The sequence below is a fragment of the Vanellus vanellus genome, assembly GCF_965231255.1.
Source record: "Vanellus vanellus genome assembly, chromosome: 15".
NCBI lineage: Eukaryota > Metazoa > Chordata > Aves > Charadriiformes > Charadriidae > Vanellus > Vanellus vanellus.
The window spans coordinates 12,869,546-12,884,904 of record NC_138920.1 but is presented as its reverse complement, the minus strand read 5'-3'; the positions used below and the strand labels follow the sequence as shown (position 1 = coordinate 12,884,904).

Here is a 15,359-nt window from a genome sequence, read left to right as displayed (position 1 = left end):
TTGGCCAGGTCCTCCAGGTTCTTGCCCAAGCCCCAGTGCCACCATGCCTGCAGCTAGATTCCCAGCTGGAGAGGGGGGAAGGGAAAGGGGTCCCGCAGCCCCAGGGACCCTTTCCCTGGGTGAGGACCCAGTCCCGCAGGCACTGGGGTGTTCCTGGCTGCTGGCAGAGTGGGGACAGCGGGCAAGCAGGGCAGTGGTGGGCAACTGGGTGATGGACACCAAGAACCCACGACCCCCTGAGCCACCAGGCTCCTGCCGCTGCACCTCCCCGCTCAGACTGGGATTATCCCACAGGTTGTATCCGTCATTAAATACCGACTAATAACGCTCTCAGGATATTAAATATGTAACAAACCCGCTTAGCGCTGGCCGGGGACAGGAAAGGGAAGGTCACCGGTGCTAATGAGCCCTGCTGCATCCCTGGGCTCCCCACAGGCTCCCGGTGACAGCAGAAAGTCCCAGGGCTGAGGTGCCAGCACTGAGGGGCACTGAGCCCCCATGACCCCACTGTGCCCTATGGCCAGAGCCCCAGAAGTCCTCGGAGCTCCCCATGTGCAGCAGCCAGGTGCCCTGGTCCCATCCATCCCAGCACTGTCCCCACCTCGGGCTGGTCCCGTGCTCTCGGCAGCTCCAGGCATGGAAGCCACAGGGCAGCCAGGAGCCTGTGACACCAGCCAGTAGGGGACATCCAGGCCCAGTCCTGGCTACAGCCCCACAGCAGCCCCGTAACCTTGTCCCCATGGGACTCCTCCAGCCCTAATCAGCAACGCCGGCAGCGCAGTGGATCCGCTTTATTAGATAATGAGGCTGTAATCTAGGAAAGTGCCTGTGGATTGCTGCGGCGTCCAGCTGTGTCTGTTCACCATGTCGATGGCTGGCCCTGGCCCTCCCTCTCCAGCTGTGCCACGGCCACAGGGAGGGCCACAGCTGGCCACCGACATGGTGAATGGGCACAGCTAGACACCGACTGAGCCATGGCCGAACAGGCACAGCCACATGCTGGCACAGCTCGGCACAGACAGGGCAGCAGCCAGAGGTGAAGGCAGCAGGACACAGCCACGGCGGGGACAGAGCCACAACCCATGGCGTCCAAGGCTGCTCGCCCAGGGGAGGTGCAGGGCCACCCACACCCTCCTTCCCCTCTGGGCAGCAATGTCGGGGGGTTCCAGCCCACATGTCCACTGCACAGGCAGGGGAACGAGCAATGGGGTCCCTGGGGACAGTGGGCACCCCCAGCAGCCAGGGCAGGAGGGTGCTGCTGTCATTTTTGGCAGAGCGTGGCCTCTGTGGTCACAGCACAAGGCCCTGTGCTGTCCCTGTTCCCTGCAAGAGCCGGTGATCACACCACACCAGTCCCGCAAGCCGTGGGGCTCCAGCTTCATGGACGCTCTTGCTGAAGTTGGGTGGTTCCAGGCCTTTTCCCCCCTCTGCAGATAATCAGTTTAATGCAAAAGCACAGAACTAAAACTCTGAGATTAGCTGTTATAATCACATGTAAATACTTCCAGACAATCCGCTCAGGGAGGGGTGGTGTGTGTAGTTTGGGACAGAGTTACATGGGATTTAGGCTGTTTACCACTCGATTAATTTCATGACCCCAGCCCCAAACCCACCGCTGTACCAGATGCCCGGCTCACTTCCCAGAAGTCAAGGTCACTCAGGCAGGAGGAAGCCAATAGCACAGGGCAGCAGCATCTGCCAGCAGCGACCTGCCCAGCCCCAGTGCCAGGCCCAAGGACCCCTGCACCCCGGGCCCATAGGAGGCAGCAGGAAGGCTGGGTTTGCCCGTCCACGCTGGCCAGGTGCTGGGCAGGGGCTGGTACAGGACTGCAGAGGCTCCAGGCAAGTACACACGCAGGTTTCAATCCCTTTTTATTCATAAGCATAGTCAAAGCTTGAGAATGTCAGAATCGAACGCCTCCCGCAACCACCTACGGACCAACTCCAGAGTCCATCCCTCTTCAGAAGAAAAATAGAACATCTTGCACCTAATGCTTCTTCCTACTCTGGGTTCCTCCAGTCCAAAGCCCTACTGCTGCCTGCCTGCAGGCTGGAGAAGCCAAGGAAGGGACGGCTGCCCTTACTCCAGGACCACACGCCCCACAGCTCCAAAGCAGGGAGCACGTGGCTGCAGCTGCACACACACCTCTCACTGTACTGTGCAGCTCTGCTCAGCCCTACGGCTCTCTCCCAGGATCCTCGCGTGCCAGGCAGATGCTGATCCCAGTTTGGCCCACACAGACATGATTTGGGAAAAGGGATTTCAGACCATCAAGTGCAACAGGCAAAAAGACCGGCCACACGAGAATGCTGTCACCGCTCAGCCTGCCACAGCTGCGGAGCAGCCTGCTGGAGACAGCTGCCTGTGCTGGGGAGGATGTGCAGGACCTGCACCGCCGAGCAGCAGCGTGCCTCTGCCACAGTATGCTCAGGCACGTCCCTTGTAGCCCCGAAGCAATAAGGCAACTGCTGGCTGAGGAGGCTCCTGCCTGGTGCAGCTGTCCTGCTCAGCACGGGTGTCCCAGTGCCAGCCGGGCCTGGCTCCAGTGCTAGTCCGCCAGCGTGATGACATCGTAGTGGATCCCCTGCTGCAGCTGCTGGATCTGCTCGGCCGTCGCCTCAGCGGTGAACACGCCCTGTGCTTGTGCCATCGCAGCATCAGCCACTGCTGCAGAGGAGAAGGGGATCAGTGTCTCCCTGTCCGAGGGCAGGGGAGAGCAGGCAGCTGCCCAGGGTCCCCCTCCATGTTCATCACCTGCCTCCAGGGGAAGGGGCAGGCGTACGTGAGCACAAGTAGCACTGCGCCTCGCATGAGGCTCCAGCGGGGAGCCTGGCTCTGGTTAACTCTGTAAACATACATCAGGGTGCCTCCACCTTGTGGAAGCTGCTGCACCTCCCAGCACATAACTCGCCTCCAGGGGAAGGGAGCTGGTACTGTTCCAGAACTGATACACTGGGACCAGCAAAGATCTCCCCTCAGACACCAAGGCTGGCCACATCCCAGAATTACAGGGACGCAGGCAGCAAGGTGGCAATCTAGCCTCGCCTACCCTGGCCCTTCTGCCAAAGGCCGCTGCAGGGCTGCCTGCCAACCCTGCTAGCTACAGCAAACGAGCAGCCTCTGCAGGCAGAGAGGGGCTGAGACCACAGTGCCTCAGTGGCTGCCAACAGCCATCGCAAACTGCTGGGCAGGACTGGCATCCCAAGACTTGGAGGGAGGTGGGACTGCCAGAGCGATGCCAGAGCTCAGGCCTGGGGTGGGCCCTGGTCCTACCTGAGACTGCTGAGTGTGCAGCTGCTTCCAGCTGTGCCTGGGTGACAAGCTGCTGCTCAGGCGAGACAGGCATGTACTGGATCTGCAGGGAGGAGAGAACAGAGAGTCCAGGACTGGGGATGGTCTCTCCTGCAGTCCTGATCTGGTCAGCTGCTGCAGCAAGTCACCATCTCCCACACACCTTCTATTTGACATCCCTCCCTCTCCATCTCACAGCAGCCCCATCAGCTCCAGTCACCACGCCTGGTCCCTTACCTGCGGCTCCTGGAGGAACTGGCTGCCCTGCTCATACTGGATGTGGGTGATCTGACCATCCTGTACCTGGGGACAAGAGCCGCAGTGAGGCTGCATTAGGGCTAGCGGGCATCCCTGCCCCTGAACAAAGCTTGACTCAGAACAGAGCAAGCCACAGGGAGCTGGAGGAGGCCCAGTCCCACACATGGCACCCTCGTGAGCCCCATCCCCGTGCAAAGGCAGCAGACAGCCTGAAGCTCACCTGGATGTGATGTCCCTCTGGGACAACAACATACTCATGGGGAAGCAAGTGCTGTACACCGTCCTGGGCAATGATGTACTGAACCTGCAAAAACAGGGATTCAGACCCAAAAAAGGTCACCAATGCCAACCCCCCAGACCACAACAGGACCGGTTCTTGTCTGTCTTCTGTGCCTGTTTTCACCTCACCTCTCCCCACTGTCCCCAGCTCTCCCTGCTCCAGTTGCACAGAACCTTTCAGTTCCTGGGACGTGCCCCCTGCCCTCACCTGGTTGTCAGAGGTCACTAAGTGCTGTACTGTCTGTCCATCGGCAGTTGTGATCTCCTGGATGTACGTAGCCTCCTCCTGCAGATCAGCAAGAGCCCACCACTCAGTGGGGTTGGGCCTGACCACAAGCCCTCTGACAAGGGAACCCACACAGCTCACGAGGAGCAGTCGCATAGGGCGGGAGGATGAGACTGATGGGCCTGACTCACCTGGCTCGTGATGCTCTGCTCCTGCGCGACAATGATGTGTTCCTGCCCCAGGGCCTGCTGCAGCCGCTCGGGAGCCAGCACCGCCTGGCCGGACTGCAGAGCCGCTGGAATGCAGAGAAAGCCGGTGCAGACACTGCCGGGGCTGCCAGCCAGGCCCGCTCCCGAGTGGTCCCTGCCAGGTGCCCGCCCCAGTGAGGAGCACAGAACAGTCTCAGCTCTGTTCACAGAAAGCCAGAAGCCAAACAAAACCCTCCCAATATGAAGGAAACTAGAGGTCAATGTGGGCAAAACACAACCTCCCCATCAGACCGCAAACTCCACTTCCCATTTCAGCCATGAGCTGCCCACCGCACTGCTCCTTCCACAACGCACTGATCTATTGGGACCTGCTTGGGGCAACCACTGGACCCCTAGTTCTGCACAGAAAAACAGTTAGCTCCTTACCAGGAGAGCTCCCTGCACCCAGGCCCCCTTGTCTTTGCACCCACCGAGTTCTGCTACTGCTGGCAATCCTGACCTTCAGCAGGAATCTCCTGGCCCTGACCCATCTCAGCGCTGCTTGGCCCACAAGCTGGGTGAATCCCTGTGTGGGGCTCTGGCCACAGGAAACCCACAGGTCACCCCTGGTCACAAGGACACATCTTACTCTGCAGGGTGGCCAGCGTGTCCTCGTCACTGTTCAGTATGATAGTCTGCTGGGCAGCAGCTGCAGGCACCCCTTGTCTCTTCCCCTCCGAGCTGTGCAAACGCTGCATGTGGAATTTGAGGTGCCCATTACGGTTGAACCTATGGGAAGAACGAGAGTGAGGTGGCGTATGCCACACGCAGCACAGGGCCTCTGTGCTCTCTGCAGAGACTGAGGCCACGGGTACCACAAGCACATCCTACGACATTGCCTGTCCCAGCTCCCAAAATGCCTCCATCAGGCTTAAGTACTGAACCTCCTCATGCAGAAGTTTCTTGGAGACAAAGCTGGGTTCACCTGCAGTAGGAACCGTTCTTGGGGACACAATCCCCTCTAACATGGACTGCTCCCAGGAGTAGGGTCAGGGCAGTGAGCTCTCTGCCAGTATCCCATCTTCTCTTGAGCCTTAGAGAGCTCTAGAGGATCTCTCAAAGCATCAACAAATTAGCAGACTTCACTCACCTCTGCCCACAGATCTGGCAGGCAAAAGGCTTCTCGTTGGTGTGCGTCAGCATGTGCCTGCGCAGGTCCTTCTTGTTCTTGGACGCAAAGCTGCAGTGGGTGCACTTGTGTGGCCGAAGGCTGGCATGCTGGACCATGTGGCTCTGGGGGCAGAAAGACAAGTGCAAGGTCAGAAAGCCCCCATTTCTCTAAACCTCTTCTTCCCAGGACTGCTCTGTGCCAGGGAACCTACCCGAACCTCCGGCCAGAGGGCTGCAGTGAACGGACAGTCAGGACACTTGAAGGTGCTGGGCCCAATGTGGGCTCTCTTGTGACTCTCCATTTCTGCTCTCCCTGTGAACATGGCTGTGCAAATCTTGCATGAAAACTTTTTGGCTGTGGAAATCTTGCACGAGAGCTTCTTGGCTGTGGAAACCTTGCATGAGAGCTTCTTGGCCACGCCTTGGAGTGCAGGCCACTTGACCTTTGGGGATGAGATTTCCTGCCCCTCGGATGCTGGGGATAAAGACGAGTCCTTCTGGAGCTGCCTGGTGACACACTGCACCAGGGGCCACTTGACGCCGGCGGGCTGTGCCTCCTGGCCTTCCGCAGGCGAGGGAAAGGCAGCGTCCCCGCTGAGGGGCTGAGAGAGAAACACCCAGTCACACCTGCTCACACCACTGCCCGAGACGGGGAGAAAGCTCAGCTCCTTACCTCAATGTGATGGAACTGGCTCCCCGGAACACTGGATGACATGATATAGTGATTGTTATGGTCCTTCAGAGCCTCCTCCGTCATCACAGCTTCGCTCACAACAACTGCGTGGGAGGTCTCCGCAGGGCTCTCCTCCTCACTGCTGGAAAGGACAGGGTCAGGGAGGATCTGCCTCGTCCTCCTCACCACTAAAGCCTCCTCATTTGAGGTCAGAACTGCTTCCATCTCCCTGCTCCTCCCATACAGCTGACCTGTACAGTGTGCCTGGAGCCTGCATCTCCTCACTGATGGGTGTGATGATGCTGTACTCCGTTGTCCCACCAAAGGGGATAGTGATCTGCTGCAGCTCCGAGCCACCTAGGGTCGCCTCCTCATAAGCCTCCTGCACTAACGTCTCCCCATGCTCTTCCATGTGCAGCGTCACCAACTTCTGCTCTTGCTGCTCCTCAGAGACCATCTCTGTCCCCTCCTCCTGTGCCTGTGGTTCACAGGGGGCCTGTGCTTCTCCTGAATCACCCGGCTTCACCATTGCCACCTGCAGGGGGGAACAGCAGCTCAGCTGGAGGAAGGCAGGGGTCTTGTAAGACACTCCCTGAAGCAGAACAGGGCTGGGGTCTGTGGAGGGCTGGGAAGCCTCTCCCTGCCACCCCTCAGCAGGCACGGCCCCCCTTCAGCCCTCCTCACCTGCAGCGAGCCCGTGGCCAGCTCTCGCTGTGTGCTCATGTTCAGCAGGAGATCCAGGGCTGTCTGTGTGGCCAGTTCTGCTGATCCAGCCACATCTGTTGGGGTCAGAAGGAGAGGGTCAGGCACATGCTCATCCACCTGCTCCCCATCCTCGCCCCCTTCCCTGGGAGCTCACTCGCCTTGTTCATAAATGATGGTGGCCTCTCCCAGGGAATCCTGCGAGAGGATGGGTGGCTCTGCTCCTGGGACGGCCTGGACCGCATGGTAAGTGACGGGGCCAAGAGGTGTCTGCATGAGAGAGAGCACTGACAGCGTGGCCAGGGCCAGTGAGCACCTAGAGGAGCTGGGGCACGGGCTGTGGCACTCACCGGTGGACTAGCCTCTGGCTCAGCTGGGGCCTGCACCTGGCTGTGCTGCTGCTTCAGCTCCTCAATCTGCTGCAAGGTAAAGAAGGGGCGGCGGCGGCAGGGCGGCTCCTCGGGGTGCCTCTGTGCCCACTCCTCAAAGGAGTCGGCGTGGCGGCAGTGCACGTGGAGGCGCAGGTTCTTCTTGTGCTTGGTGGTGAAGTGACAGAACTCGCAAGCAAACGGCTTCCCTCCTGTGGGACAAGGGAGGCGGCAATCAAGCAGGAGGTTCCCAAGGGACAGCAGGGAGAGCAGACAGGCTCTGACTGCCTCCTGGAGAAGTGGGGGTGTAGGAAGTCAGGCACCAGGCAGGCAGGCAGCTCCTCTTACCTGTGTGCTTGACAGCCATGTGCGAGACCAGGAAATCCTCCCGGAAGGTGGAGTACTTGCAGAAGCTGCACTTGTAGGGCTTGTCATTCATGTGCGACAGCTGATGGTTCAGCAGGACCTTTTTGTCCTCACAGACATAGTCACAGAACTCACACTTGAACCTGCCAGAACAACGTCGTCTGTCACACGGGTGGCAGGGACCTTCTGCCCTCCCCTCTGAGGCGGAGCTGGGACACGGGCTCTACCAGGGCACACCATAGGCTGTTGCCAGGCTCCTACCTGCGGTTGGCAATGGCCTGGATGTGCGTCAGCAGGTGCATCTTGAAGGTGTAGCGCTTCTTAAAGGATTTCCCGCACTGGAAAGGAAAAAAGAAAAGGAGCATTCACCTCCCATTCAGCCTCACTCACTGCCAGCCCTTCCCCAGGCTGTGTCCCCTGCCTCACCTTGTCACACATGTGTGGTTTCTCCGTGCTGTGTGTCTTCATGTGCTGCGTAAGCCTCTTCTGCATGGGGTAGATACGGTTGCATACGGGGCATGGGAAGGAGTTCAGCTTTGGGGGCTGGAGGGAGAGCACAAAGATGAGCTCACCTGGCAGGGGCTCACCAGTTTCCTTACCCTCTCCCCACTGCAGGACCTGGGCTGCCTTTCCTCAGGTGATCCAGAAACACTGCCTTCAACAAGGCACCAAGAATTTGTGGAAGACCCAGACATGTCTCTTTCCACATAGCAGTGCTGAGAGACAAGCCAACAGGGTACTCAAACTCACCGGATCAGCTCTCTTTTTCCTGAAAAAGAAAGAAGAAAACCCCTTTGTGTCAACCACATCCCAAGTCTGAGCTCCCTTGTACCCAGACACCAAAACTACCCGTTTTGGAAAGGAACAGAGGTCAGGAGAAGGTGCAGCCATGGCTGTCCTCCCAGTGCAGGAGAAACAGTGTTAGTGCCGTTCAGCCAGGCTGCAAGACAGTCTTTAGGACTGCGCTTCCCTTACCTGTCCCGGCTGTGCACTGTGGAGTGCCGGATGACGTCCTTCTTGTACACGCTGGTGTAATTGCACTCCTCACACTTGTACGGCTTGCTGCCCACGTGGTTGAACATGTGTTCCTGCAACAAGCAGAATGGAGGCTGTGAGCCCTGAGGCTACCAGCCACCCTCATGGGTACCGGCACAAAACAGACGGTGCTCACCTTGAGGGAGGACCAGCGCCGGGAGCGGTAGCTGCACTGAAGACACTTGAAGAGCTGCGGGTCATTGGCCTCGTGTGAGTTGACGTGGAAACGCAGATCATCGTGCGTGAGGAAACGTGAGCCACAGATCCGACACAAGTAGGGCCTCATCAGGGGCTTGGGTGACTTGTAGTAGTACCTGCAGAAACAGGACTGGGGCTCAGAGCTGTGGTGGCAAACAGGGGCTGGACCGGCCCTGGGCACAGGCCAGAGGGCCCAGCGCTGGCTCAGCACACACCCCTCACCTGCGCCCCATGTACTTGCGGTATTTCTTGCCCAGGAAGCGGCGGGAGGGCCGCCCTCGCCTCCTGGGGATGACGTCTGCCTCCTCAGGGCCAGTGTTGGAGGAAGGATCCTTGTTTTCAGAGTCAGACTGGCTGATGCTGGGCTCTGCCAGGCTCTCACTGCTCCCATTCTCCAGGCCAGAGGAACTGGCTGCTTCAGAGTTCTGCAGCTCATGATTTGGTGTGCTTTGGGATGTTACCAAGGGCTCCACCTCCCCTCCTGTTCGACAGAACACAGCGCAGCTCTGTCACACACCCTCCCTGTGGGCTCCCAGGAGCTCATGTACTGCTCCCTGCTCCAGCCCAGCATGGGGCTGCTGCCTCCCACTTCCCTCACCTTCAGGCATATCCTGGGGCATGTCCTCCAGACGAGGAAACTTGCGGGGTCTCCCCGGGCGTCGACGCGGCCTCTCCTCACTGGATGTGGGGACAGTGCGGCTGTACTTGGGCTGTCTCCCACGGGGCTCATCCTCCGCTGGGTTATAGTCACTGTCCTCTGGAGGTAAGAGGCCCAAAACATCAGACAGAGACTGGGAAAAGACTAAGCTACGTAAGATGTGAAGAGGATGAGTCCTACCTTCGGGGTCATCAATAGCACCAGCATCCATGATATCATCATCTTCTTCTTCTTCTGGGACCTCCTCCTCCGCAGTCTTTGGAGCTGATCCCACCTTTCGTGGACGTCCTTTCTTCAAAGCCAGAGCTGCACCCACTGCCACAGAGAACAGAACGAAAACTCTTTACCAGACTGTATTATGGAGCAGGTCCTTACACTCATACTCCTCCCCTTGTTTCTTCCCTGGAGAGAGTGGAACCTGTATGCAGTAAAATAAGTTTTCCTCAGCCCTCAGCACACACCTGGCTGGAAATGCCGCTCTCTCATGTGGTTAATTAGCGTTTTCTTGGAGATGCTCTTGTACTGACACATCTTGCACTTGAACTGCTGCACCACCACCACCTCCATCATCTCCTCTAGGGTCTCCATGTCTGGCTGGTCCAGCTCCTCCCCACCATCCGCCTCTCGGGCCTGATCTGGCTGTGCAGGCAGCTCCAGCACTTCCAACTGCTCGGAAGGGTCTGAAGGGCCGGGCTGGTCAAGGCACGTGGAGGTAGGTCCATCAGCAACAGCTTCTATCGCCAAGCTATTGGCCAGAGCAGAGGTGGCCATCTGGGACACCATGGGTGCACCTGAAACACCAAAATCAGCTCAGCCAAGGAGCAGTCCCTCACCAGCATCCAGACTGCACCCACACCTGGGGCACAGGGCTGAACACGAGCTCAGTAACAAGCTCCCAACAGTCAGCGCATCCACAGGGACTCTGATAGAGGCACTGTGGCTGATGTAGCTGGGATACCTGCTCCAGACCCTGCTTTTGCAGAACAGACTCAAAAGGCAGAGACAGCCACCACCAGACACCCCAGGGTACACCCTTACCATCATCGGGGCCTTGCAGAATGAGGTACTGTGTAGTCTCTGCCCCGCCATCCTCTGCACTGGTCACGGCAATGCAGCCTGGGAGGAAGAGGACAGCAGAGTGATAATTGCCAGATGCGGTGGCTGTACGGTCACTAGGGCTCACTAGGGCTCTCCCAGGTTCAGACACAAATGGGAAAGGGTGAGGAAGGTCTGGCTCCAGGGGTGGAGCCTGACCTGGGCTGCTGGCACTGTGGCAGAAGAAGCAGCCACACAGAGGGAGGGCTGTCCGGCAGACGTAGCAGCCACAAACTCCTACTCAAACTCTCCAGCTACTGCAGCAATGCAAGGAGAGAAACCCCAGCTGATCGAGGTGCATACATATGCATGTACGTAGTTCCCCCTAACCTCCCAAGATCTGGCACACCAGCAGCTCCCTTCCCCAGCCCCAGTACACTGGGCCATTTGCATGTGGGGCACTCCAGAGAGAGAGCAGGCAGGTCTGCTGCATGCATGAGCAGCTGGGAGCAAGCACTCACTCTGGATGATGTCAGGTCCAATTGTGGACTCGATGATTTTGTCAATGGCAGAACCTAGGTCCGAGGAAGTAGATGCGGTGGAGTCTGACACAATTGTGGCTCCGTCAGTGATGACACTGGAGTGGACCAGGACTTGTGGGGACTCTGACACCATGATGGACTGGCTCACAGTGGAGACACTGGAGACCAAGGTGGACTGGGCAATGGAGGATGAATCTGGCAGGTAAATCCGGGGAATGGCATCTGTGCTCGAGCTGCTCTCCGACACCTCTTCCTGGTGGACAAAAAAGAGGCCAGAAGAGCTCAGCTGAGAGACCTTTCCTGGGCCAGGCCCTTAGGGGAGACAGCACATGCAAACAACACTGGTGTATCACTACAGAACTGCCAGGAAAGGCATCAGAGCAATTTCTTTGGTGTTGCCAAGGTCCCTGGAACACCAGGGCTCCTCTTGCTACCAAGGAGAGCTCTCATCAGACCGGCAAGCAAACACCTGACTGGTTTAAGAGTGCCTGCTGAGGCTGCTGAGCTACAGAGTTGGCTCCTAAGCTCAGTTTGCCAGAAATGTCTAGAGGAATTCTCAGGAACCAGAACCACAGGTGCTCTCCCTTCCCCAAGCTGACTGCTGCCCCATCCTCCCCGTCAGCTCCTACCAAAGAGACCCCACTGCTGTCAGAGCTCTGGCCCACGCCGGAGTCATCCGCTCGGGAGAGGGGGCCGGGGGTCGAGGCAGCGTCGCTGCTGTCCGCCGACACAGCCTCCGAGGTCCCAACGCCCAGGCCGCTCTCGGAGGGCTCCTCCCGCGCCGCCTGCGGGGCCGCGTCGCTGCTGCTCTCCACCGCATTATCCTCCATGCCCGCCCTGACGGGGCCGCCTAAGATCGACCTAAGGAGGGAGGCCGCCGCCGTCAGGGCCGCAGCCCGCCGCCCGCTCCCCTCCGCCCCCGGCCGCTGCGGGGGCCCCGGCCCGAAGTCCCGGGCTGCCCCTCGGGGGACCGCCGGAGGGGCCGTAGCCGCCGCAGCGCCATGCCTGGGGGTCCCGGCCGCCCTCACGGGGGGCCCCGGCGCCTCCCGGCGCCCCCACTCCCGTCATGCCCCGCGGCCCCGCCCGGCCCCTGGCCGCCATCTTGCCGCGGGGTCCCCCCCGCCGCCTCCGCGCGCGCGCACACGGCGGGGCGGCCCCGGTGCGCCGGGGCGGGGGAGCCGCCGCCGCGGCGGGGCGAGGGGGCCCGCCGCCGCCGCCCGCCCTCCGGCCCGCGCTCTCACCCTGCCCGCCGCGGCCCCGCCGCGCCTCCGCCGGAGCCGGCATCACAGCGGCCGCCATGCCCCCCCGCCCTCGCTCCGCGCAGTGGTACGGCCGCGCGGGCCCCGCGCCGGGACTACTTACCCCGGCCCCACGCCTCGCCCGGGGTGCTCGCCACCACGGGAAAGCGCTCCTCGCTCCGGCCGCTGCCGCTGCCTCCCGGCACCGAGCGGTGCCGCCTGCGGCCCGCGGGCTGGGGGAGATCTCAGCGCCCCGCCGGGGGGGTACTACTTTTTCCGCGGAGGGATCATGGAGAAGGTGCTGCGACACTGCGTGATGGCGTCACGAAGCGGCGCCCGGGCCCTGAGCGTCGGCGTCGCGCCGGGTTGCGCCCGTCACGTGACGTGAAGACGGAAGCGGAAGTTGCTGCTGCGGGCTGGGGCTGGAGGCTGGGGCTGGAGGCTGGGGCTGGGGCTGGGGCTGGAGGCTGGGGCTGGAGGCTGGAGGCTGGGGCTGGAGGCTGGAGGCTGGGGCTGGAGGCTGGAGGCTGGGGCTGGAGGCTGGGGCTGGGGCTGGGGCTGAGGCTGAGCTGAGCTGAGTCCAGTCCAGTCGAGCCGAGTCCGGTCGTTTCGCTCTCGGTTTAGCCACGTTGGCCGCGCCCTGCAACTCTGCCCCGCCATCCTCTGCACTCGCGGTGCAGATCACTCCCTCGCGGTCCCCAGTCGGAGCCTTATCCCGCCGTGGGGGCTTTGTGGTACCGACTGGCCCCTGCCCGGCCTGGCCCTATCGCGGTAGCACCTCCCCCCAGCCGGCGGCCATATCTTGGGTGGTGCTGTGAGCCCTGGCGCTCCGGCTCCCTTTGTATAGCCCGCGGTAGGCACGGAGCCTGGCACAGTTAGTGGTCGCTTGTGTGGACCCAGCTGGGGCCGCCATTCCCCAGAGTGGCCCTGGCCAAGCTGTGGGGGCCTCTGCCTCTGCTTCCCTGGGGAGCCTGGGGGCCTTACTGTGATTGGCCCCGGTGGCTGCACAGTCTCAGATTGTTAAGCGTTTTCCCCTCTGTTCTCTAGTGTGGGAATGGTGCCTGACAAGTGTTGTAGGCTTGCTCTGTCTCAGAGAAGCCAAATTTATCTCTTCTTGTGGCAGTTCTGCAGCTCAACTGCCATCTTCCTCTGTTTTCTTGCTAACTAAACTGTCATTTGTTTTGGTTTACACCAATGGTGCAGATGGTGATGGGCACCTGGTTTGGCAGGCCTGGCCAGCTGCACTGGCCGCTGGCAGCACCTCTAGTGCCTGTGCTTGAGCTGCACAAGGTGGAAACTGCTCTGATCTGGCCAGGGGCTCCCAGCACGCTGCAGGTGGTGAGGCTTTGCTGGCACCTCTGGCAGCGTCATAAAGCATGGTGGTGGTCTCCTCCAGTTGAGTTCAGCTATGGAAGGAGTGCAAGGATGGCCTCTGGCCCAGCCAGCCCCTGCTCTGCACTGATATCTTTAATGAACCCCTGGCTTGGGTACCTCCATGCTCTCACTGATGTTTTCTCATGTTGCAGTGCTCTACTGAGAATGCCGCTATCCCGTTTTTTTTTTCTGGCAGGCAGGCAGCCATGTTGTGCCTGTGCTCTTTTGAGGCCAGGACATGTTTGGGCTCAACCTGGCTGCTCAGTCCCCATGGAAGGGATGTGCTGACTGAGTGAGTAGATCAAGGCTTCGCATCCCGGACAGGTCCCGGGGCCAATAGGACTGAGTCAGCCCGCAGTGCGGCTCTGTCCAGAGGAGGTCTGGGCAGACAGTTGCATTGTCTCACTGGCCAGAACGGCCGGTACAGAGCTGACGTGGTGCCAGCTGCAGAAGGACAGTGTCTCATCTGGCACAGTCTGGGAGTGCAGAGTTAGTCTGCCAGAAATCCAAGTGGATGGGTGGTGGATGAGCAGGGTGGGCTGGATCAGTACTCTGCATCATTTGGTGGTGGTGCTTCTGGTCCAGGATGAGGAGGGCACTGGCTGGATTCATGCCTCCTTGGTCTGGAGCTCCTCCATGGGGCTGTGTGGGTCCCTCGTGTCTGTCCAGCACCTCCTGCCTTGGGTGAGGCTTCCTGGAGGCGCCGTCAGTAGAGGCAGCAGAGGAGCTGCTGCTGAACTGCCAGTGTGGTTCGCCTGCATCTTCCGGCTCTTTTTCAAGCTAATTAAATACATCCTTGAAAGGTTTATGCCCTCGTCTATCACAGGGTGACAGCATTAGTGGAATCCATCCCTGGGCTGGCGTGAGCTGAGAAGGGGCTGACTGCATGAGTGCTCCTGCTGCAGCAGCACTGTGTGCCAGTGGCTTGGGTGCTGAGTCCCTGCGTGCAGTCGACTGCTGCGATCACTGTCGTGCCAGCGACCAAGAGAGACCAAGAGGTTGGGTTTTTTTTTCCCCTCATTGCTCATTTTTAAAGCAATCCTCCATAGCTCCACAGTTGCTGGGCGGGAAGTGGGGCCAGGGAGGATGTGGGGGGCTCCTGTGGGCAGTGTCCCCTCTCTGATGTCCTCTCTCTGTAGGTCTTGCCCTGGAGCCTGGTGCTGTCTGTGACCAGCTGTGGGGCTAGCTCTGTCTGTGGGCATGAGGCATCCCTGTGCTGCTTCTTGGGGGAAGGTCCATGTTTCGGTTGGGGATGGTGGGTTGGAGGAACCCATGGCAAAAGCTGGCTCCCAGGCAGACGGAACAGGATGGATTTGTGTTGGACTAGCAGGTTTCCTCTCTTTTTGCTTTCAGTCAGCTGCTGTCTGAGACAGGTGAAGGATTTTCCCAACAGCTGATGGTTCCAGGGCAAGGCAGCCTGACCTCTGGGAGCCTCAGGGGCTAGCGTAGACCTTCCTGATGCTGGCTCAACTGATGGAAAGTTTCTTAAAGCTTTCCTGTTACCCTGCAGAGATACCCCATGTCCTCTGTCTCAAAGGATTGTACCAGTGGAAGCTTTGCTGAGATGGGTAACCTGCTATTTTTAAAAATACTGTGTGCCCCTGAGCAGGGGTGAGCAGAGAATTTCCAAGCCAGGGAAAGCACAGCTCCCGTGCTCTGCCCTGGAGGCACAGCTCCTCTCTGATAATGCTCTACCATTGCGGTCTCTATGACTGAAATCATTTCAGGGCCAAAGAAAACAAAGACATTTCAGCAAG

General features: G+C 59.7%; 1 protein-coding gene across 4 annotated transcripts; it reads right to left on the bottom strand.

Moving 5' to 3' along the window:
• Positions 1-1,855: 1,855 nt before the first annotated feature.
• Positions 1,856-12,298, bottom strand: ZNF335 (zinc finger protein 335). Of its 4 annotated transcripts, none has more exons than XM_082491058.1 (28): positions 12,232-12,298; positions 11,620-11,851; positions 10,970-11,243; positions 10,452-10,529; positions 9,875-10,204; positions 9,594-9,728; positions 9,354-9,512; positions 8,978-9,236; positions 8,694-8,871; positions 8,498-8,610; positions 8,273-8,291; positions 7,949-8,065; positions 7,784-7,860; positions 7,505-7,665; positions 7,139-7,368; positions 6,950-7,058; positions 6,771-6,865; positions 6,338-6,621; positions 6,087-6,225; positions 5,626-6,015; positions 5,394-5,536; positions 4,893-5,032; positions 4,247-4,350; positions 4,038-4,115; positions 3,771-3,854; positions 3,530-3,595; positions 3,275-3,356; positions 1,856-2,668 (listed from the first exon to the last, which is right to left on the bottom strand). In XM_082491058.1, exons 2-28 carry the CDS (start codon positions 11,818-11,820, stop codon positions 2,550-2,552), a joined length of 4,164 nt encoding a protein of 1,387 aa, XP_082347184.1. In that variant the 5' UTR covers positions 11,821-11,851; positions 12,232-12,298; the 3' UTR covers positions 1,856-2,549. The 4 variants fall into 4 exon arrangements, with proteins under 4 accessions (XP_082347184.1, XP_082347185.1, XP_082347186.1 ...); XM_082491059.1 differs by having other exon boundaries at positions 1,856-2,665; XM_082491060.1 differs by having other exon boundaries at positions 6,950-7,022.
• Between the last annotated feature and the right edge of the window lie 3,061 nt (positions 12,299-15,359).

Bases quoted from the DNA above. Each gene is read 5' to 3' on its own strand.
- ZNF335 (XM_082491061.1), bottom strand. From the start codon at position 11,820: ATGGAGGATAATGCGGTGGAGAGCAGCAGCGACGCGGCCCCGCAGGCG. The intron at 9,729-9,874 runs GTGTGTGCTGAG...TCTCTGTGGCAG, and splicing joins AGAGCGGCATTTCCAGCCAG to TGGGTGCAGCTCTGGCTTTG. The intron at 7,861-7,948 runs GTGAGGCAGGGG...TTTCCTTTCCAG, and splicing joins AACCACACATGTGTGACAAG to TGCGGGAAATCCTTTAAGAA.